The sequence below is a fragment of the Leguminivora glycinivorella genome, chromosome 18, assembly GCF_023078275.1.
Source record: "Leguminivora glycinivorella isolate SPB_JAAS2020 chromosome 18, LegGlyc_1.1, whole genome shotgun sequence".
Classification (NCBI taxonomy): domain Eukaryota; kingdom Metazoa; phylum Arthropoda; class Insecta; order Lepidoptera; family Tortricidae; genus Leguminivora; species Leguminivora glycinivorella.
In genome coordinates this window covers 1,953,244-1,977,475 of record NC_062988.1, presented here as the reverse complement: position 1 = coordinate 1,977,475, position 24,232 = coordinate 1,953,244, and the positions used below count along the sequence as shown (strand labels likewise).

The following is a 24,232-nucleotide window of genomic DNA, read 5'->3' as shown; positions in this document are numbered from 1 at the left end:
TGTAGTATGTAGCCCTTGAACATACACACGCCGTTTTCTGAAGGGGTAGGCAGACCACATGCAACTGCTTCAAAGTCACTTTTGACAATCAAGGGGTTGAATTAAAACGAAATCGTGAATATCGTGCTCATATTATAACCCGGCAACCTTCAAATTTAGGGCGAACAGGCATCTTCTGGGCGAGCTCACTGCATCGTAGGCCACGTCTTTGCCTTTGGCAAGTCTGTGGCCAACTGTAAGCCCATTTATAATAATAATAAAAAATGCTGTGACAGCTTGCTAGTCCATCGCCTACATCACAATCGACCCCATATGGCACAGTCGTCTTTTATTTATTTATTTATTTATTTATTTACTCGTTACTGCTCAGGCGTAAGGCGAATGGCGTTTCTGCGACGCGAAACTCCACCGAAACACCGCAGAAATCGTAGTCTGGTTTTGTCGCGGTAATACGCAAGAGCGATAGAGATACGAATACGAAAGAGTATTATCGTGAGCGTTTCGTGAGCGTTTGTGCATTCGGCTACGCACACAGGCAGCTTTATAGGTTTAGCAAAAGTACCTTCTCGTACTCCAGTGTAGCAGAGGCGTCATCAGATTGCCAAATAATATCGACTTTTGGGTATCCTTTGACTTTGCACTTCAAAGTAAGAGGTTTGAAAAACGCTGCGTTGATTGTGGGTCCTCCTTCTATTGTTACTTCTGGAACTTTCTCGGTTGGCTGATCTGCAATTAATAGTTATTTGTTTTACAAGGGGGCAAAGTTGTTGTTTAACCGCACGTGCCAATATTGAAACCCGATCAAGCGAAAGATTCTAATATTGAACCGCGAGTGTAGAGAGTGGTTCAAAAAGTGGAATCTTGAGCATCGCGAGGGTATCAAGGCACGACGGTTAAATAAACTTTTGCCACCGAGTCAACAAAAAATTTTTCACCACACCAACACGAACAAAATACTGACGATAAAACAAAAAAAAATCAAATCCGTCAATTTATTCAATATTTATGATTCAAAATCATCATTTATAGGTAAAATCTAGCAGCCAGATTAAGACATCGAGTTAAAATTTGTATGAAATTACTTTGCACTCTTGTGGATAAAATGCAATTTTGCTATCCGTTTTCGAATAGCAAAATTCATCTTTACCAGTTGGTGTGGTGAGAATGTAATTATTTTTTGTTTTGTTTATTTTTAGTGACATCGTGCAAATTAGGTAGGTACTTAAGTTACTAATTTAAACTTACCGATGACGGATTGTGGTTTGATGGGCGTTAAGCTGTACCTTGTTATATTGATATTTTTTCTGGTGTCGTAACCATTTATCTGAAAAAAAAATTACTAAATTAACCTTAGTTCAAAGTTTCTGACTAAACTTATTTCTGCATTTATCTAACTTGAATACAGAAAACAATACTATTGTTCTTAGCCTGAACTGATTTTATAATTGCAACAAATTAAATATTTATGCTGCAAGAGGTAAGACAGAGAAACTTTAGTTATTATAGCATTTTTAAGGTTACCTTAAATTCCACTGATGATAATATTTTCTAGGACAATTAACTCAAAGGACATTATTACGCTCCGTCTGTGGAATGAGCTGCCTGTCGAGGTATTCCCGATGAACTACAGTATGGGGTTCTTCAAAAACCGGCCAAGAGCGTGTCGGGCCACGCTCAGTGTAGGGTTCCGTAGTTTTCCCTATTTTTCTCAAAAACTACTTAACCTATCAAGTTCAAAACAATTTTTCTAGAAAGTCTTTATAAAGTTCTACTTTTGTGATTTTTTTCATATTTTTTAAACAAATGGTTCAAAAGTTAGAGGGGGGGGGACGCACTTTTTTTTCCTTTAGGAGCGATTATTTCCGAAAATGAAAATATTATCAAAAAACGATGTTAGTAAACCCTTATTCATTTTTAAATACCTATCCAACAATATATCACACGTTGGGGTTGGAATGAAAAAAAATATCAGCCCCCACTTTACATGTATGGGGGGTACCCTAATAAAACATTTTTTTCTATTTTTTATTTTTGCACTTTGTTGGCGTGATTGATATGCATATTGGTACCAAATTTCAGCTTTGTAGTGCTTACGGTTACTGAGATTATCCGCGGACGGACGGACGGACGGACGGACGGACGGACGGACGGACAGACAGACATGGTGAAACTATAAGGGTTCCTAGTTGACTACGGAACCCTAAAAAGGAGTGTACAAGTTTCTAATGGGTCGGCAACGCGCATGTGACACCCCTTGAGTTGCAGGCGACCATAGGTCACGGTGACCGCTTTCCATCAGGCGGACCGTATACCTGTTTGCCACCGACGTGGAATTAAAAAAAAAGCAACAGGTAGGTTCTACTTACAGCTAGTTTAAACGTATCCTTCGGCGTTTCAACAGCCTCAGTCGTGTAGAACTGCTCATCTTTCTTGGCGAGTGTAAGCGGCTCCTGTTGTAGTACAGTATCGTCCATGCCCAGGATCTGAACGTTCACCAGCTTCACGTATGCTGGGTTCAGCACTTTAACGGCTATGTGAGATTTTGCATCTGTTGACAACAATAATTGAGCTTATATACGTCCCACTGCTGGGCACTGACCTCCTCTAATATAGCCCAATTCAGCGCGATTCTATCACCGCGCTACAAGTACATCCTTAGTTCACGGCCTACTCAAGGGTGGCGCCGTTCTCACGGAATGCACGTTGCTCGCGAGGTTTTTTAAGCGATGTCCGCGTGCGGAACTGACCTGAATGCGTTTCTATCGATTAAGTCCCACGGAAAAGTTCCCCCACGTTAGCCTTGAATATAATTCGTATTATACATACACACCTTTAGATGGAACATCAAAGCATACATTGCTATTATATATTCTGTGATTATACATACACACCTTTAGATGGATACATTCGCAGGTGTATGAAGGTCTTCTCACAATGTTTCCCTTCAAAAGCTAGTGGTACTTAAATGACAAATGAATGAAGTGATGTATACTGTTAATGCTGGTAAAATGGGTGGAAGCCACATTAAAACATTTGCTCTCTTTGCTCGCTATTAGTATATTGACCAAATTGACTAGGTACTCCAGTGAATGCTATAATAAGCGAGGGTGAGTAATTTTGAGACTAAGTTGAAAATGTCATTAGACTTGTCCAGTGACAGGAGTCACTACGATTATGTACTGGTCATAATGATTGTATCCTTAAAAGCCAGGATATTTATAAGATCTCTAATTGGTACACGTCTAGTAACAGTCTCCTCGACGGTGGCAGGAGTAATGGCAAGGAACAGCGAACCCATTGCATGTGTTGCATTTCTCGTCCTTTTCTCGAACTTACTATCATCATTATCCTCCTTGCTTATCCCGGCGTTTTCCACGGCTCATGAAAGCCTAGGGTCCGCTTTTGGCGACTAACAACGGGACCTTCACTATCTGGTATGATTCCAGTGATTCCACTTACCTGGTGCAGGTCTTGTGACCGTGTCTTCGATGCTACTAGGAGCGATGGTGGAGAACCCATGGCGAAGGTGCACGGAACTCGATGCTGTCACCACGACCTGTGTGTTACTGATGCTACCGGTTTGAACGCGGTACACGCCGGATTTCACGTCCGGGACTTTTACTATCTGATGAAAAAAACATTCGTATAAAAAAATTGCTGTCATTTTGAAAAAAGTTTAGATGATACGGGAAAACTTCTGGTTGATACTGTAACTAAATTAATTTTAAGCTAAACCAAATTGTGCGGTATTAGTTTTCAAAAACTTTTTATAAATCTTTTAGGTGGAAACACAAATTATTTATATTAGAATCGGGAACCTGCGTTAATATCGTACGTTATAGTAAAACGGGCACTAACTTGTTTTACAGATTTCGTTGTAGTCTGACGCGTTCTGAAATCCAAATGCCATTCTGAAAACTCTCGCTGGCTGTCTGTTAGTTTTGACATATTGGCTAGCATGTGTTTTCTATGGATTTATCTTGTAGATACTGCCAGATTAGTCAGATCAAAATTCTAATACCACAGTTAAAATTATAAACATACTGTCATTTAACTATCTCGGCATCAGTTATTTGATAGGGGCAATTCTTAACACGCCCATATTGTTGCTAAGTAACCCAATGGGTTTTTAATTGATTGATTACTTTTTAGACAGCGCATGGAACGCATACCACACCAATTGTACCAATTGATGTGCAAGGATGCAGTTGCATTAAAATATAAACTGTTATCTATTAACACTTGGGCACCCATGCCATTGAATAATGTGACATTTATCTTCCAAAATTATCTGAAATAGTTTTAGGCATACCCGGTTTGAAGGACCAATTTTTAGGGTTTTCGCTTATTATCTTAGAAACTATAGATCTTAGCGAAAAAAATAAAAACGTGTAAATATTTTTGTTTCTATCATCAAGTTTCGATGTTTTGTATAGTGAATAGTGATATCTACTCTTGAACGTTTATTTGAAGGTTAAACTTCATATTAATCCCATTAATTTGTATACAGGCTGATCAGGATGAAGTTCTAAGGACTAGCCATACTACGCATCGTTACTTTTGAGTTCACAATTAATATACCTGGTCCTTATAATTCCACCCTTTATATAATTAAATATGAGTAATTCCTTACCGTTATCGTCGGAAGGCTGGTGATGTTCGCGGTAGGCGCTTCTTCTCCGCTCGGATCGGTCACACCCAGTCTTGCGCCCTCGCCAGACACAGCGATAACTAGGTCTTTTACGTCTTCGTCTACTTTTACCTGAATAGCAGAAAATCAGCGTCAACTCATTTTTGCTAAAACTTTATCGCTGACTGTACTTATTTTCTTTCCACTAGCAACGAATACTCAGAGACAGTATAAGTACGTCAAGTACGACTATGTTACGTTATATTACCACAGAGTGCCTATCTTCATCATCTGTTCCATCATTATTGCATTGTCATCCGATTAAAATGCTAATTAATTAAAATACGGTTGTACTCACGTTATTATATCGCTATTGCTGCGACATGTTTTGTTAATTATTTGAATATGTCTCACGGAAGTTTAACGTGTTCGATTAAAATGCTATTTATCCAAAATTTCATATTCATCGAAATACCAAAGAAAGGTGAAATTTCACTTGAGATTTGACCCGTACAATCCATTTTCGATCCATTTTCGTGACGACTAAAATTAAAAAAAAAGTACCTAAACGAGAATGTTTCTTACATACATACATACAATCACGCCTGTTTCCCAGAGGGATAGGCAGAGATCACGAATTTCCATTACCGTGTTTCTTATCCAATGAAAATTTTTAATTTCGCGCCTTTTTAGGGTTCCGTAGTCAACTAGGAACCCTTATAGTTTCGCCATGTCTGTCTGTCCGTCCGTCCGTCCGTCCGTCCGCGGATAATCTCAGTAACCGTTAGCATTAGAAAGCTGAAATTTGGTACCAATATGTATATCAATCACGCCAACAAAGTGCAAAAATAAAAAATGGAAAAAAATGTTTTATTAGGGTACCCCCCCTACATGCAAAGTGGGGGCTGATATTTTTTTTCATTCCAACCCCAACGTGTGATATATTGTTGGATAGGTATTTAAAAATGAATAAGGGTTTACTAAGATCGTTTTTTTGATAATATTAATATTTTCGGAAATAATCGCTCCTAAAGGAAAAAAAAGTGCGTCCCCCCCCCTCTAACTTTTGAACCATATGTTTAAAAAATATGAAAAAATCACAAAAGTGGAACTTTATAAAGACTTTCTAGGAAAATTGTTTTGAACTTGATAGGTTCAGTAGTTTTTGAGAAAAATACGGAAAACTACGGAACCCTACACTGAGCGTGGCCCGACACGCTCTTGGCCGGTTTTTCTAGTGACGAACTTGTTTTACCGGCTATTCATGACAAGATAATAAAAAGCTTGTAATATAGAGATACCTATAGTTCAAATAATTAAAGTGTAACGTACAATATTGAAGTAATGACCGAATGAGTTCCATATTCGATAAGTCGAGAGGTTATCTCTGAAATAGTTTATCATTATTTAGAAACAGTTGGGCTGATAATTTCTACACCCGATTCTCGCGCCGCCAACTTTGGGATAAATTGATAAATAGTAACTACCTATAAGTAGTAGCGTATTGTAGATTACAGTAACTAAATAAATAAATAAGTGTGACAATCCATAAGAAAAGGGCCCTTATGGCGGTTTCTAGTTACGGAGATATCGACGTTTTTGTAAAATCGTTCGAAATTATCGATTTTTGAATTTATGCAAAATAGTAAAATATACGAATAGACGTGCAATTGTAGCTTGGTTTCAGTAGTGTACGTTAAGTATTTCTATATTAAAATTCAGCTCAAAGTTTAGTAGAAAAGGGCCCTTATGCCAGAGCGCGTTCGAAAATATGAAAACTGTTGTTAAAAAATGTTGTAATTACTTACAACTTTCGTTTATAAGTTAGTTTATGTTATATAGGTACGATTCAATGAAGTACTTTGATACCTAATTTAAAAATTACCCGATTTAGGTACCTAGTCGTCACTTTAAAATAAAAAAGTTTATTCTTACCGTAAACTGCTGCAACATTGCCCCGTGGCTTCAACTTAAGGAAACAAACACTTTATTTATAAATGCAATTATAGGCACAGTTGATGCCAATGTTGCAGCAGTTGACGGTACGTAGTTTATGAATGGTCCCTTATTGGTGACATTATCGGTGGTAAGATGTGTTTTCATCCGATATACTAAGTGTCTTAAATAATTAAAAAACAAATATTAAGAATTACAAATCGATCTGGCAGGTACTGTGTGAATTAATAATTATAATAAACGTTTTATGAGAATTACTGATTAATGATCAAGATTTTAAGTTTACTTCATATAACATTTTTTCTTTGGTATTCTGTTATAATACAAGATAAGTAACTAAAATAATAAAATACATTAGCAATGAGTAATTTTTATCTGTGATGGTCATAAGGGCCCTTTTCCCAAATGTATGGGAGTCAATAATTTGTGATTTTTATGTAACTTTAAAAATTTATAAATAAAAAAATAAGACATGCAGAATAATTCTGACACTTTAGTTATAAATGTGTAGACTGATTAAATATAATTTAGAAGTCTCTATACGAAAATTATTATTATTATAGGAGCAGATGTTAAATATTCTAATTGTGATATTCTGATTAAAATATACATATTTAATGAACCATGGGATTTTATTTCTATCCTTAAATGTAAGTTGAAACATATATAACTATGTACTATAGTTCAGATAGCAACATATTAGAAGAAAAGCCAAAAAAATATGTTTTCCTAATTTTTTCTTATAAGCGACTTGCCCTAATCAAAGCTCGATTTTTCATGATCTGGAAGTCGATGAAACACAATCACAACTGATTCTCAAAGAAATGTACCTTGAGATACACAATCAATCGTCATCTATGTAACTTCCAATGGGAACACCCTTAAAGTGAGTTTCAAACTTCTTTTCACGTTTTCTCAAAAGTGCAATACTTAGCATGTGTATGCTTGATGATTTTTTTAAAAAAAAGTACGTGGCCTAGGGCCATGATTTTTTTTGTATTAGATAGCTTATTTAATGCAGATTTAGGATCTGTGCCTAACTCAATACCTGCCATAAGGGCCTTTCTGTGATGGATTGTCACAAGTTTTATTAATTTCATGGATGGAGTCAGGAGTAAATAATATTTGTAATACAACAATAGTTATTTGTTATACAAGGGGGCAAAGTAGTATTTTAACGCCGAGTGTGGAATTGAAAAACGAGCAAGTGAAAGGATTCTATAGTTGAACCACGAGCGAAGCGAGTGGTTCGAGAATAGAATCCTGAACTTGCGAGTTTTTTAACACACGGGAAGTAAAATACATTTGCACCCGAGTGTAACACAAAACTTAGCGAGGAAACTACAACGCAAAAACTGCGTTTATCACTGCTTCCAGTAGTTTCACAGGTGGGAAATCATCTTTATTACTAGATTCAACTACTTTTATCAATTTTAAAGCAGTCAATTTGACTTTATTCAAGGTCAAATTACTTTACTCACTAGTGGATAAAATGCGTTTTTACTCACTGGTATTAAAGGACAAAACACGTGTTTCCGAGCTAGTGAGGGGAAAAATTCTTTATAATTAAATACCTTCACAATATCCTTCTAAAATAATTGTAATTTTAAGAGTTTTAAATGATTCACGGTTAGGTTCATTAGACTTATATTGACCGGGATATAGACCGTGATTACCTTTTTGATTTTTATTGAGGTCCTAATATTTCGACGCAATCTCAAGGTCTATATTCCGGTCAATACAAGTCTAATTGTAATTTTGTTTTATCCCTTAAATAAAAATGTATCATACCATAACATATCCAAGATTTATCATAGGTCTACGGTTAATTTCTCTTTTGTCAGCGAAGCAATTATTAGTGTTTGTATGACTTGATATTGATGAAACGCACATTTTTTTGTACCTAATATGATGGATATTTAAAGTTTATCATTTATCAGTATACTTACATTAAATGCAGCTAACTGCCGAGCAGGCAACGATTTACTCAATAAAACGTTTTTTCGGCTCCCAACGTTCTCCTTCACATATTTTAATATCTGAAAACATAAAAACAACTGATTAGTATTTTTTTTAAATAAAGAAGACTCACAAACTCCAAAGTTGTTGACGATATTGAATATTATTTTTAAATTTTAGTTATTTGCGTAGGTATATTATCTGATCTGCCAACCTCGTGGCTATTTAAATACTTAATCGACGCAGGTTAATCACAAAAGATATACATAATTATATATAGGGTCTGTGTATACATATAAAAAAATCGATCTGTAGTAAGTTGTGTTCAATGTGTCAATGATAAATATTGTTTTACTAAGGTTTTCGTTAAACAAATAGGTTACATCGGCCCGGGAGCTCGACAAAAAAAAAACCAAAAAGTATCCCGGTCGATATAATGGCCCATTTACATGGCGCGTGTACTCATACGCAATTTTTTTTAGTAACATTGTGGACTGTGTATCCAATTCAGCCGGCCGATCAAAAGACGCAATGTAACTCGCATGCGAGGTATCGTATCGTGAAATTCAGTCCTTGTTCTTGTTGTACTAACCTCTCCAATTTCGTTCTTTTTCAAATGGAAGACTTGTCCATTCGTAGCTTTGGCGATATCATGGAACACCAGGTAGTTCTGGCTGAAGGTATCGTTCTGACACACTCCTGTCAGGATGAATACGATCTAGAAATACCAAGTTATTATATTAAAGCGTTCGCCGAGTACACACTTCACCTGCCCGAGTTATGGTCGTGTTTGTCGCTCCCGTATTGGCTTACATAGCCACGAAAAACGCTGCCGCCCCACTTGACACTGCTTGTATAGTCTGTTATAGACTTTGAGGCCAATGATTAAAGCGTTATACAAATACTTGAATATGGTGACTGAGAATTTTGTAAATATATTGCATGTATTTTAGAGGTATAGGATCGCGTATCGCTACTAGATAAGAGATGCAACTTTGGTGGTTATAAATAAACACCCTTTAACAGTGCAGTAGTGCAAAAGTCTATTTACTATTTTCAGTCCAAGTTCTTAAGAGTTAATCGAAGACATATGTAGCTTAGAAGATATATAGGTATGTACGCTATGTAGAACATAACTGAAGGTTTAAAGAAACGGTATTGGGGTCACTTTTGCATTTCAAATATAACGCAAATACGATTCAAATAAACGGTCAACTTCAAGTTAACTAATCCTGGTGACCTTATACTAATTCTTTGGTTTTAAACAATTACCTGAACTCCTTTCTTTTGGCTGAGTGCTTCGACTTTAGCAAAATTTTTATAGTCCTCAGCCGAAGCATCAGTAAAGACGTACAGAAGGGATCCGTCTTGGCTCTCATTGAGAGCCAGTTCGATTCCCGTCAGGGTCTTTTCGGGACAAAAGCCGCCTCCGCCTGTGTTGACGTTGCCAAGCTCCTTTTTGAAAGCTGAGGCGTCTTTGGTTTTTGTTACCAGTTTTGGTTCTGTGACAAAGGGCATACTTTTTGAAGTTGTTGAAACAATGTTGAAAGTAAGAGCGCTTTCCATCAGAACCAGTAAAGGTTCGCTATTAAGAACTAGTATTCATAAGATATCTGTACTCCCAATTGAGACTGATTAAATATATTTAAAATAAATAAATAATTTCCAACATGTAACTTGTACATTAAAAATAAAATCAGAGCTCAACTGGAAGCATATAATATGGCTAGGTTTAAGATAAAAACAAAGTTAAACATTATTTTACAGTTTATTAGTAAGATACTTTTTCATTGTTATCAAGTAACTTCTTGCTGCGGTGGCAGTATGTAAGATACCGTACATTTAAATATACAAATAAGTAGGTAGATTTTAACTATAAAACTCCCGTGAGACTCATACATATTTAATAATATTTTATATGTCGAACGCTATATCGACTTCACACGTGAGTAACCCGCTTAAAATATTATTAAATAAGTAGGTAGATATTGAACTTTTAGTTGTAACGTTAACCCCGGTCGAACCAGTGTGGAAAGTGGAATAAAAACTGTAAAATTTTATGTGGGCGTTTTCCTAAAGTATCCCTGCGCCCAACATATGTCGACAATATGTTGACAATGTACAACCACATACATAGTAATTTTTCGTAAATTTTGTAGCCGTCAGGTAAAAAACAAAGAAGATATGATATTTTTGCCTTAAATTAGTAATAGACTAATTACAGGGCGAATTTTGACTTGTGTCCATAATTTATGGAATTTCGTTGATTAAGAAATATTGGGTAAAATTAAGATATTTTTTTCTGATTGATATATGTTTGTGATCTGGGTTCTATAACAGCGCGTATATAAGTTATTATATAAAGATATACCTACTTAAAAAAAATTGTCTGTTATAAAAATGACAACCTGTATTTTCGGCATTATAACCAGAACTAAAATGTTATCATTTGTTTTAGTACTACAATGTACACATTAGTAGTCCATTGTACATGAATGATGGTCTTATTCTAAGTAAATACTGATTAACAGACATTTAGGTCATAGATAGATATTGATAAATAACAATTAATATTAGATTTTGACAATCAAAATAAATGTATGTGACATTTTCAAGGTTTTAAAAGCTACCACATTGCTTATCGTAAGGACGAAAGTTGCTCGTATCTTTATACGAATTACCTGTTAGAGCGTCCATGTGATTGAGCGACAATGCGGTACCTTTTACTTGAAAACGTGTGAGCGTCAGAATGGCGGGTGTACATCAAGCAATCCTGGTGTGGTATACGTCAGGAGTTAGTGCTAGCAATGTGCCAAATGTGCGCCAAAATTCGAGCAATGTGCTCTTTGAACTCCAGAGATATTTAAGAAATTAATGACACCCGCCATTCTGACGTCAGGTTGGCGGGTGTACTTCCAGTTCTAGCTAATGGCTGCTTACTCGAGGGTGAAAGTACTGCCTAAGGTTAGTGCTCGCAATGTGCTTCCACATGTATGAAACACACACTAATTCAGAGAGCCGTTGAAGAGTAATATGGGATTGAATAAATACAGGGTGGGGCCTGTAACAAAAGCAAAAAATTAAACTGTAGGCTATACTCCTTAAACTGACCAACATTTGTTTAGCGACTTTTAAAAATTATGAAGTCTTTAATTTTCTAATTTTTCATACAAAATAAATATTAGCTTCAATGGACGCCATTATTGTTGTCATTGACGTTGTCAGTCACACATTAGACTTAACAGAATTCGCAGTACATTGCCTCTTAGGAAAAGCTTTCAAAGGTGATAAATAACAAAATACAAGTTATTTTTAAAAGTCGCTGAAGAAATGTTGGTCAGCGTAAGGAGTACAGCCTACAGTTTAATTTTTTGCTTTTGTTACGGGCCCCACCCGGTATATCTATAACGCCTGCTGAAATAAAATAGCAATGTTCATTGCCTGCAATGCAGCATTAACATGCAGGCGCTTTTCACAAAGAAGTGATACTCATAGATATATTTATTCAATCCCATATTACTCTTCAACGGTTCTCTGAATTAGTTTGTGTTTCATACATGTGGAAGCACATTGCGAGCACTAACCTCAGGCAGTACTTTCACTCTTGAGTAGGCAGCCATTAGCTAGAACTGAAAGTACACCCGCCAACCTGACGTCAGAATGGCGGGTGTCATTAATTTCTTAAATATCTCTGGAGTTCAAAGAGCACATTGCTCGAATTTTGGCGCACATTTGGCACATTGCTAGCACTAACTCCTGACGTATACCACACCAGGATTGCTTGATGTACACCCGCCATTCTGACGCTCACGAAAACGTCACATATGAGCATTTTAAACTTAACACGGATAGGTATCTACCTATCTAGGTACTTTCCGATTTGCGACAACTGTTGATTTTAGTCAGGGGGTCATAAATACGACCCTAAGTGGGTTTTCACATTATCCAATCTGATATCAGATGTCGGAAGGATTTCAAAGGAAAAAGTCAAAGATGTTGGTGTGAATATATGGGATATCGGTCCGACATCCGATATCGGATCGGATAATTTGAAAACGCATTAAAGGTGCTCACTTATAACCAGAGATCGGACGGATTTGCGACATTCTTAGTGACTTACGTCATTTTAATGACTTTTAGTATGAGATGACGCACAAAAATCCAATCTCTGCTTAGTTTGTTTTTTTTAATAACTAAAAAAACTATCAAATACGAAGAACTTAATCCGAATATTATAAAAAAACTTCCAACTCACCATTCTCAAAGGTCACCAACACAAATTCCCCAACCGGCGAAGAGCTGGAATTACTCACTGCATCTAAAATCCCATCTACAGCGTTGCTCACTTCTTTAACATCGTCACTCATAGACGACGTAGCGTCTATGACAAAAGTCAAACTACTTTTTACATCACTAGAACTAACGGTTCCTAAAAGGAACAGGGCGAGAACAAACTGTAGTTCCATTTTCAAATAATTCTCATCGTACGTCCGCACAGAAACGGTTACAGATTGTAATTGGTTATCATTTCTTACTCGCAAGTTGATATACTTCGTGCCATCTAATATGGCGTGTAGATTGGTCAGAAGTGAGCTTAAGTAATATGGCATTACAAGGAAAGGCGGGCGTCTGCGTGATTGACACGATTGATATGGATTTTGGTGCTCAATGAACACGGATACACAGGGTGGGCCCATAAGTTGATAAATCATAAATCATTTATTTGCGCGAATATGGTCAGATTACAGGTGTTACATTATACAAAATGTTCTCCTTATTCAACCGTTTACACACAGCATTTACTACAATACCTAAGTATTTACTACAATACATTATGTACTACATTATATTACCTAACTAGTTATGTCAGATAATCTTTAAATGATTAAAACATTTTATTTAGTAACAATTCATGCAAGGCTCTTTTAAATTTATTAAATGACAAACATGTGATATCAAAAAGCAAGTTATTATATATTTACGCTTATTTCTACAAATACTTAATCGAAAGCGCGACGCATACTAGGACGCATAATATTAGCAACTAAAAATATATATTTTTACAAAATTCCTGAAAATGGTACAGTGACCTGCAAAATTACATGGAGAAATTATGAATGAATTCATTGATAAATTTGCCATGCACTCTTGCTGTTCACTGTACATGCAGGCGGCTAATAAGCTATTAATTTTGCTGATTGCACACTGAAAATTATAAATCTAGGTACCTATATTTAAATAGTATTTTATACAATCGTGATATAATACAAAGCTTTTCAGTCGAGTACCATGGTTAGGCCACGAAGCTTGGAGTGGCCTAATAGTTGATACGAGTGAAAAGCTTAATTATATCACTATTGTATACAATACTTTTTCTACGAGTCATCATCTTCATCATCAATGGACGGAAATATCATCATTCATGCAAGTTAAAATTAATGTTAATAGCGTCGTTCACCGTTGTATCAAAATCGAATTACCTAGTAACCAATTGTTTGTAATAACCGTCTCTGATTGGCCGATAACGCGACAGATAAAAAAAATGTGTTTGAGATGCAGGAAAATTTGCCAAGTATCGCAAATTAGTATAGAAATTGTATGAAGTTCTATTTTTTAAATTATTACAGTTAACTAAAGTCAACTATAATGAGCTTATTATAATTGAGTCGGAACTGCCATAGAGCATCCAACACTGAAAAGTTAGCACTTATAGTTTAGATTGTGGTGTCCTAATTGACAGATTACAGTCGACAAGTAGAAAAACCTATTTATGGTTACTACAGCTACCCATAACTACTATACCTACCCCATAAAGTATAGTAAAACCGTAGACCTATTTTTGCTCAGGTCAGAGGTGAATTACGACGGAAGTGTTCACGAAATTTCGTCATTTCTAATGCAGAGTTAAAATAGGCCGAATAGAATATGGTCATAAAGCTAGTTCGATACTGAGGTCAAGCGACCTCGCTGATACGAGAAAAAGTCTAACAATAAATGTGAATAATTTTCGGTAAGTAGCTTGTTAGATTAGAACATGACTTTATCTATCTTGCTAAAATATTCGCCGTAAATATAATTTTATTGTAATTAGTTATCTACTACTGCTTATGAAGATGAATATTTAAAAACCGGCCAAGAGCGTGTCGGGCCACGCTCAGTGTAGGGTTCCGTAGTTTTTCGTATTTTTCTCAAAAACTACTGAACCTATCAAGTTCAAAACAATTTTCCTAGAAAGTCTTTATAAAATTCGACTTTTGTGATTTTTTTCATATTTTTAAACATATGGTTCAAAAGTTAGAGGGGGGGGGGGGACGCACTTTTTCTTCCTTTAGGAGTGATTTTTCCGAAAATATTAATATTATGAAAAAACGATCTTAGTAAACCCTTATTCATTTTTAAATACCTATCCAACAATATCACACACAACATATCACACGTTGGGGTTGGAATGAAAAAAAATATCAGCCCCCACTTTACATGTAGGGGGAGTACCCTAATAAAACATTTTTTTCCACTTTTTATTTTTGCACTTTGTTGGCGTGATTGATATACATATTGGTACCAAATTTCAGCTTTCTAGTGCTTACGGTTACTGAGATTATCCGCGGACGGACGGACGGACGGACGGACAGACAGACATGGCGAAACTATAAGGGTTCCTAGTTGACTATGGAACCCTAAAAACTGGTCACTCAAACAGTAGTTCGGTACCTAGTACCATTGAGTAGTAACCTACGAGAGTTTTAAAGATATGTACAACCTACAGGAAATTGGAATATTTAATTTGCTTATTAAGTGGGTGGTTAACCCTTCGAGTCCCAGCGACATCATATGATGTCAGTAAATATAAGTAAATACATATAGATGCTTGGGACTCGAAGGGTTAATGGTTAATTTAGTAATACACGTTAAAAATGTTTACGATTCGAATATCTCTAACCTTGAGCTCTCGTACACTGTTCATTCAGATACGAGTATCATGTGTGTGTTTCGGAATAAAATGTGTACATTGTAGTTGGTGTGTAATTGTGTACTTATATTGCACACTCGAGTCTTTAAATAGCTCCGGTAAACTTCCGCGCCGTGATTTTTTTTTATACCACGTCGGTGGCAAACAGGTATACGGCCCGCCTGATGGAAAGCGGTCCCCGTAACCTATGGACGCCTGCCACTCAAGGGGTGTCACATGCGCGTTGCCGACCCATAGAAACTACTCTCGTTGTAGGTGAAAAACTTAAGAATGTCACCTGTTGTATGTGTGAGTGACGTGTTCGAATAGGCGTTTGTTTTGTTTGTGTTACTAATTTTAAATATGTGTTCTCTATTCGAACACGTCACTCACACATACAACAAGTGACTTTCTTAAGTTTTTCACCTATAGCAATATTAAATTCCTCTCCACATTTCCCAATCCACTACTTAGTGCGTGTGTCTGTTTGTTTGTCCGTCTTTCCCGGCAAAACGGAATAACGAAATGACGTTATTTTTTTTAATTGGAGATAGTTGAAGGGATGGAGAGTGACATAAGCTACTATTTGTCTCTTTCTAACGCCAGCGAAGCCGCGGGCAAAACCTAGTAAACGCTCTCGACATAGAAATAATGCAAAAATTATATTTTGAAATTCATTTATTTCATCAAACAGCAGACATCACATCACAGATCGCATAATTAAGTAATACTAAAAAATCTCACGCAGCGTGTAAATAATGGTCATCGGGCAGTTCAGAAACTTCTAGAAGCAAGTTCTTGTAGTCTGGGAACGCGCCTTGGTATCGGAACGCTCGCTCGAAGTCGGCCAAGCTACAGCAATATGTGAAACCGTGGTGAACGTTGCGCCAGTGTCTGGAAAGATACGTCTTATTAATTTTCATCAAACTCGCTCGTAAACGGTGTTATTACATGCCTGCATACTGATACGTGAGCTATCGCCCTAGGGCGGTAAAGTGGCCTTCCACGACCTGTCAAAAATTACAAGATGGTGGACGAATGTTCGAAATGTCAGCGTAGGTATTTCAATCCATTTAGTTTAAAATTTGATTTTTACTTTGCGAGTGTGATGAAAAACATTGTGTATATCACGGGCGGCTGAAGGATTACGAACGAGAGGCTATTAAAGTTCGTTCGTAATTCTTCACTTTCCGCCCTTAATACACAATGTACTATTATTTATTGAGGAGATAACATCGGAGCAAGCCTGAAAGTCGCACCGATAGTAGAAAAAGTAAGAGCGAATCGACTAGCATGGTACAGGCATGTAATGCGAAGAGTATGAATGTGGAAGGAAGTGACAGTAGAAGAGGAAAACCGAGGAAGAGGTGGATGGACTGTGTGAGACATGATATGAAACGAAAGTAAGTTAATGATGAGATGACGGGTGAAAGAGTTGTATGGAAGAGGAAGACATGCTGCGCCGACCCAAGTAACTAGAATAAGGGCAAGAATGATAATGACAGAAAACTTTAAATAACAAAAATTACAACTCTTTTAATGAAAACCTGCAATCTTTTTCTTCAAGAAAGAAAAGAAATAGAAATCAATTTTCACCACACCAACTGATAAAGGCTAACTTTGCTATTCGAAAACAGATAGCAAAATTGCGTTTTATCCACAAGAGTGCAAAGTAATTTCATTCAAATTTTAACTTGATATCTTGAGTTGGCTGGTAGAGATTACCCCATAAATGATGATTTTGGATTATAAATATTGAACTAATTGATAGATTTGATTTAGTTTGATGTTTTATAGTCAGTATTTTGTTCGTGTTGGTGTGGTGAAAAATTTTGTGTTTCACTCGGCGGCAAAGTTTGTTTAACCTTCGTGCCTTGAAACTCTCGCAACGCTCAAGGTTCCACTTTTTGAACCACTCGCTACGCTCGCGGTTCAATATTGGAATCTTTCGCTTGCTCGGGCTTCAATATTGGCACATGCAGTTAAACAACAACTTTGCCCCCTTGTAAAACAAATAACTATTTCATCACATTTGCTGTTTAAAGGTCTCATTGCGTCTACGTGTACTGAAGAGTAATGTACTATTTTATTCCCAAGGGAATAATGGATTTAGTTTTAAAAATTAATACAATCCGTACAATACTTCAGGCAAAGGATGTTTCAATCAGCCAAGGATTTTTTTTGCACAACTGAAATTTGACTATTAAGCTATAAAAAAATATTATACGGTATGAAAAATGCATTTTATTTATGTTTTACTATTATTTCAGTGTGTTTTACATTTATTTTGTAAATTTCACGTAGATAAATCGTTATAATTTGCAATCTGGCAGGAAATTGTGACGGCCATCTCGATTGCGCTTGACCGCGTTGCCATAGCAACGAGCAGTACAACACAGCCATTCATTGAAGATTTTGCCTTATGATTTTTTTTTCTCTGTGTTTTCCTCTCAAATGTGATGAAAAATATTGTGTAACTCAGGAGGTAAGGATTTTGTAAATTCGTGTCTATAACTCTCTCCAGCCTGCGGGTGTCGCGAGTTAAAACACTCGTCGACAAAATCCCCCTTACCTCCCTTGTTGCACAATATACTATTCCTTACCTGTACTGCATCCACTCAGCGTCTTTGCAGACATCATTGCAGAGCTGGTAGCTACGAGCCTCCGATAGCTTCAGGTCAGGCACGTTCACTTGAACGATGGCTAACGAACTCTTGGTGGTCGGGTCTTGGACTACCTGGATCGTGGAAAAATTTGGTTCATTTAATACCAAGATCGCAAGGCCCAAGGGTACTAAAGTAAAAAAAGTCACCCAAGAAATATCAGCTTACTCTATAAGATTGTCTTCGGTTACCGCGATAGTTACTCATGAAATAAAACTATGGAAACGGATTAAATCGCGTATAATGAATTTAAAATAAGTACATCCCGACGTTTCGAACTCTTTACAGCGTTCGTGGTCAACGGGTGACTGAGGAAAAATTAAAATGTGCAAAAGCTACCCACATACAAGAAATATTAACGAACCATGACCACAAATAATATAGATTTCTAAGGCAGGTTCACACACTATTAATAAAGCTAGTTATACAATATTCAAAAAATTAACCATTACTATGTTAAAAATAATTAACCAATTAATCTACACAAAATTGACAAAGAACAAACTGCAAATGTCCAACACCATACAACACAAATGCCTCACAGCCTTCGTCGTGCTTTGTCGTGTTTGTGTGCTGGGATGTATTTTAAATTCATTATACGGGATTTAATCCGTTTCCATAGTTTTATTTACTCTATAAGATTTGAGAATTTAGGTAAATTTACTAGCCGAGGTGAGAGACTAAGGCCTGATTTAGACGGCGTGCGAACTCGCATTCGATTTTAGTTACATTGCGGGCTGTTGAGGTTACATACAATTTTGCACAGCCATCAAATACCGCAATGTAATAAAACTCGTCTGCGAGTTCTCGAACCGTCTAAATGGGCCCTAAGTAAAGGTACGAGGCGCATTTTTGACTTTTTTGCAAACTTTATTTATTTTAAATTATACTTTATGACATAAACATTTCCTCGTAAGTGATGTGTAAATGAAAAGCAGTATGCGTCACAGGGTAACAATAGTTATTTGTTATACAAGGCGGCAAAGTTGTATTTTAACGCCGAGTGTGGAATTGAAAAACGAGCAAGTGAAAGGATTCTATAGTTGAACCACGAGCGAAGCGAGTGGTTCGAGAATAGAATCCTGAACTTGCGAGTTTTTTAACACACGAGAAGTAAAATACATTTGCACCCGAGTGTAACACAAAACTTTTCCCTTACTATAGCGAGGAAACTACAACGCAAAAAATGCGTTTATCACTGCTTCCAGTAGTTCCACAGGTGGTAAATCATCTTTATTACTAGATTCACCTACTTTTATCAATTTTAAAGCAGTTAATTTGACTTTATTCAAGGTCAAATTACTTTACCCACTAGTGGATAAAATGCGTTTTTACCCGCTGGTATCAAAGGACAAAACACGTGTTTCCGAGCTAGTGAGGGGAAAAATTATTTCCACCTTCGGCATTACCACTTGGCTATTTCAATATATCTTTTTGCTCATTTTGACATAATCTAATATTGTATACTATCTCAGTCTATACCCAGTGGTATAGACTGAGATAGTGATGAACTGATCGTTTCAAACAGTTTTCGTGAAGAACATGTACCTACGCATATCTTACCTTCCACAAATACCTCGGAACTTGGACATCGTTTCCTCTACTGTGAAGAATCACACTCTTCGGTCTGGAGTAGGCGTCGGGTAGCTCAAGGTCATCAGCTGAACCGGTGAACACTTGTAGCGTCCGGTCCGCAGACAATACCAGCTTTCTGACTCGGCGCTCTACTTCCTCCCAGTTCTGTACAGTAAAAGTTAGGCAATGACTTAAGTATACTAAGTGTAAGGCCAGAGGGGACGCTCGGAGTAGCGTTTGGCGGGATGTGCAGACTCAGGACACTTTCATAAGCCTCAATTGATTAACATGCACGCCGCACGCCCCGCCTGGGTGGACGTTTAATATGAGCGTGCGTTGCGGGCCTGAGTGGCCTTACTCAGGGACTTCAAATTTAGACAAAAACAGTTCAACGGAAGTTAGCACAGGGCGCAAAGCAAGTTGCGGCGGAGTGCCGAAACGTGCCTGCGACCTCCTCCTATAGCCCTGAGGCGGCAATCGAGGGTTTTTAGTGGGTAAACCATGGGTCTCTAATGAGCTAGGCTGATGCTAATGCCTATATGGGAGTCCCACATAACCATCCCAGGCCGGTCCCTGCGCCTGGGATGGTATGCGTAAAACATTTCCCCTCGTTAAAAAAAGGGCGTATAGCCAGAGTACAAGCTGTAATGAGTAGTGTGAGTCTGACGCAAGTACCTTAGAGTTACAAGTGCCCCAATGTGGCGCGACATTCAGATGGGTGAATGTAGCGCTCTGCAACCCAGGAGCAACGTCCGAGGGATTCACCAACATTCTCTTCGCAAAACAACACCCGTCACTTCTAAACTCCTTGTTCAAAATCGCTGAAGTCTCCGCGTTTTGACTAGCACAATCGTACAAACCGTCCAAGTCCACTGGAGAACCATAGTTAAACCAAGCAGTATCGTTATTAGTTACAAAATTAGCTAGCGATGGTTGCATATTAAGTTTTGTATAAATAGGATTCTCTGATTTCTTGTCAAGGCACACTTCGTAAACTGTTTGAAACGTTTCTCTTGTCTCAAAACCAATGTTTAAAATTTCCGCATTTCTCTTTGCACATTGTCGCTTCGTTCTTTTAACTCTTGGCTGCCACATCTCTCTGCATTTAAGGTCTGAGTAAGCGTAGCGTCTACCAGTCGACTCGTGTATAAATTGTTGTCCATTTTCGCAAGTGAGGGCCATTTCTCTTAAACGGGTCGTGCGGAAGTACGAAGGGCATACCAACTTGATGGTTTCGTCTTTAGGTATACGCATGTAGACGCCACTGGTTTTAAAACTAGGCACCTTATTATAGGGCGTTAACATTAAGGGACTGTTTTTATCAAAATATGTTACATCCAAAAGGCATTCTGAAAATGAACAAATTGTTTAATGGACACTGTCCAAAAATTCTGATATTGTGTCGATTTAAAATGAAGCGACTTTAAAGACATTTAAGTATTTACTGATTAGAATATTCAGTGTGGCGATAGATTTAGTACCTACGAATCCAGAAAAATTAAATTATTTACTTTAAACTGGATGGTGATAAGCAATAATGTGTCAACCCACAAAAACTAAAAAAATGAGATTTTAATGCCATGTTATAGCTGGATTTTTAAACTTCTATTTGCAAAAATGACCTTTTCATTTTGAAAATTTTCACTATCCCAAAAGTAAAAAAATAGGTTAACACAAATCCTTTATCGTGTGTTGCCTGTTTTGCATTAATGTGTCAAGAACCTTAACTTATTATAGTAATTGGCAGAAGACATATTTAAATTACAATAATGTGTTATGAGGGTTGACTCAACGATTTTTTTACACTTGACTCATTCTTGCAAAACGCAAAAAATGACATAGTTACCCACTATGAGACTTGAATGATTATTGCAAAATGATATTTTATTCGTTGTTTTATGCTACGACCCGTGTTATAAAACATAAGTCATTATTGTTAAATTATATTCGGGTCATAAATTGTTCGTTTTTGGTGTAAGTACCATGACACTATATTGTAAAATATAACTGTTCATATTAATTTATGTTTGAATAAGTTATGACTTAGTCCATTAGTATATTTTTGCACATGAATGGTAAATTCAGTACGAAATTGAACATTTTAAGTCATGAATATACATATTCGTTATTATAATTTGCAAACATTTTTTGCAAGTACGTGTTTATATAAAAATCTAATATAAGCTACTATTTTTTTTATAATTACTAATTACATTAAGACGTGTTAATGTATGCATAAAAATATTGTTTGGTTTTTGAATACTTACTGAATGGTAGTTTATTATTTTGTTAAAGATATTTCCTGTCTGCTCGTTTGCCTCCTATCCCATTAAAAAATATATATATATATATATATATATATATATATATATATGTTTTGTTCTTGTACAAGTCATGAGTTATTCATAATTTAAATGACTTAGTCTATTTCTTAGCGTAAAAAAATATTTTGTTGTATATTTTAGATAAGTAGTTTATTTTTTTAAAGATGATTATTTGGTTTTTGTAACGATTTTTTGTTGAAAAAGCACAGATAATTTAAATATGTGTCTAGAAATGATCATTACTCTAATAGTTAATTTATAGTATTTTATTCAACAGGCGTTTAAAGGAGGTCAAGAAATATGAGTGGCGTACTTTCCACGAGTATTTTGGAGTCAGTTAAACACCATTGCATACAATACTTTTACAACGACCATGCACTTAGTTTTTAATAGTTTTTTTTTAATAATTCTCGCGAAATTCACACTGTTTCCTGTATTGCAAAGGTTTGCACTGTCAGCTCAGCTGCCCAAAGCCTTCCCGCGCACGCACGCAGTATCGTTAATGCAATGCGTTGCCATGATTACAGAACCAAACAATGCGTTTTCAGTTTTTTCGATACGCACAATCCTGTAAATGACGAATAACAGTTCGGGAGTAGAAAAATCATTAAAAGGTTTGATTAATAAATAATGTATTGATTCCTACATACCTAATAACATAAGTGACCATGACTGATATGTTACTTAACACTTATAAAGTTAAAAATATGCATAGGTAGAGTATTTTACAACAATAATTTATGTGCTTTAACATGTTTATTTAAGACTCATAGATATTTTTAAACAATTAGCAAAAGTGGGTTAAGTATCATAACACAGTCTTGAAAAAGTTTGACGTCGTCGAACAATTCGCAATAAAAGAAAAGGGCATTATTTCGTCAAATTGAAGTTTGTTTTGAAATTAAGCTACAATAATCACTACTACTGAACGTATTATAGCTGAAAAACACAACAATCTATATAAAAACAATTTTTTTTAAGAGAAACACAAAAAAATGAGAAAAAATCTTTAGACGCCATTTTCTCAAAATGGTTGGCGTGTGGGTTGACACATTGTTGCTTATCAGCATCCTACTGTATAGCACATAATAAAGTACAATTGTCGGACAAAATGCCTTTATAGGCATTCTCAACCAGTCAACGCCATGGGGCGAAACAGAAATGGGGCGAAACAAAAAAAAGTACATAACTGGTTTTAAGAAAAACATAATTTACATTAAATTGACAAGAAATTAGACTGAACTAATTATACTACAGATTTCTTACCAAATGATGAAATAACAAATTCTTGCTTAATTGTCCCATGTGAGTTGCTGACGGTGCAAGTGTAGCGACCCTTGTCTTTATCGCTATACATTTCCAAGTCATATCTAAACTCTTTCAGTCTTATCTCTCTGTCATCGTGGTACCATTTTACCTGTAACAAATTAATACTAAATATACCTCTGTGATATTTGTCGCTGAAGGCGAACTCTATCTTCAATTTCTATCAGGATTGAGTCACACCCTAGCACCCTACAACCAATCGCCGATCAGTTTATAATATTTAAAAAAATTATGAGGGACTTTGAGAGTGTTTCTACACTACCTCAGGATAGAAAAGATGTGGATTTGTGGATAGTTTGCACGCATCCCCTTGCCCACGTTGACAACCATCATATTTGGCGCCCAACGTGGGCCGACATGAGCCAAATGTTATTAAAGCCTGACAATATATGACTATTGTCAAGAGGTCTCTATTATTATGATGTATGCGGTGATATTTCAGTAATGCTATTGCATATATTTCTGGTCAGGCTTTATAAGGATAATATTATAATTAGAAAATAGCTCGTAACGCGCCATTTTGTTATTCACCTTACTCTAAGTTAGCGTAAGTAGGCCAGGCTGAACGAAATGTGTGGTTCGCCCTCAGCGACAACCATCATACTTTGATAATCCGTTCATTAGCCTTTAAAATGTCAGTTGAAGTTAGGTAATGTACTGGCAAATTCCTTGGCAACGGACAGCGAAGGTATAGACAGTTACCAAAATACCAAAAAATATTGTTGATTATTTAACAGAAACTTAACTTATAAACCCATAACCAATCTTTTTTCTTCATATTTTTATATTGTATTGTGGTCTACCGATGACGATTGGATAATAGGGACATATAGCTTATAACTCAAATATT

The 24,232-nt window shown here is 36.4% G+C and overlaps 2 protein-coding genes across 3 annotated transcripts in view; both read right to left on the bottom strand.

Annotated features, from left to right (window-relative positions):
• Window positions 1-13,068, bottom strand: part of LOC125235839 (hemicentin-2-like) — a 32,881-nt gene extending 19,813 nt beyond the window's left edge. For both annotated transcript variants that reach the window (XM_048142444.1, XM_048142445.1), the window contains exons 1-9: window positions 12,801-13,068; window positions 9,818-10,047; window positions 9,138-9,263; window positions 8,536-8,625; window positions 4,634-4,762; window positions 3,460-3,625; window positions 2,367-2,548; window positions 1,246-1,324; window positions 563-726 (exon numbers count right to left, since the gene is read on the bottom strand). In XM_048142444.1, the coding sequence (XP_047998401.1) occupies window positions 563-726; window positions 1,246-1,324; window positions 2,367-2,548; window positions 3,460-3,625; window positions 4,634-4,762; window positions 8,536-8,625; window positions 9,138-9,263; window positions 9,818-10,047; window positions 12,801-13,011 (1,377 nt within the window). In that variant the 5' untranslated portion in view covers window positions 13,012-13,068. The remainder of the gene's footprint in view (window positions 1-562; window positions 727-1,245; window positions 1,325-2,366; window positions 2,549-3,459; window positions 3,626-4,633; window positions 4,763-8,535; window positions 8,626-9,137; window positions 9,264-9,817; window positions 10,048-12,800) is intronic.
• Window positions 13,069-16,158: 3,090 nt separating this feature from the next.
• The window catches only part of LOC125235913 (hemicentin-2-like), a 29,663-nt gene continuing 21,589 nt past the window's right edge, over window positions 16,159-24,232 (bottom strand). Inside the window, exons 22-26 of the mRNA XM_048142549.1 lie at window positions 23,323-23,473; window positions 20,408-21,081; window positions 19,721-19,897; window positions 18,098-18,231; window positions 16,159-16,388 (exon numbers count right to left, since the gene is read on the bottom strand). Of these exons, the coding sequence (XP_047998506.1) occupies window positions 16,235-16,388; window positions 18,098-18,231; window positions 19,721-19,897; window positions 20,408-21,081; window positions 23,323-23,473 (1,290 nt within the window). The 3' untranslated portion in view covers window positions 16,159-16,234. The remainder of the gene's footprint in view (window positions 16,389-18,097; window positions 18,232-19,720; window positions 19,898-20,407; window positions 21,082-23,322; window positions 23,474-24,232) is intronic.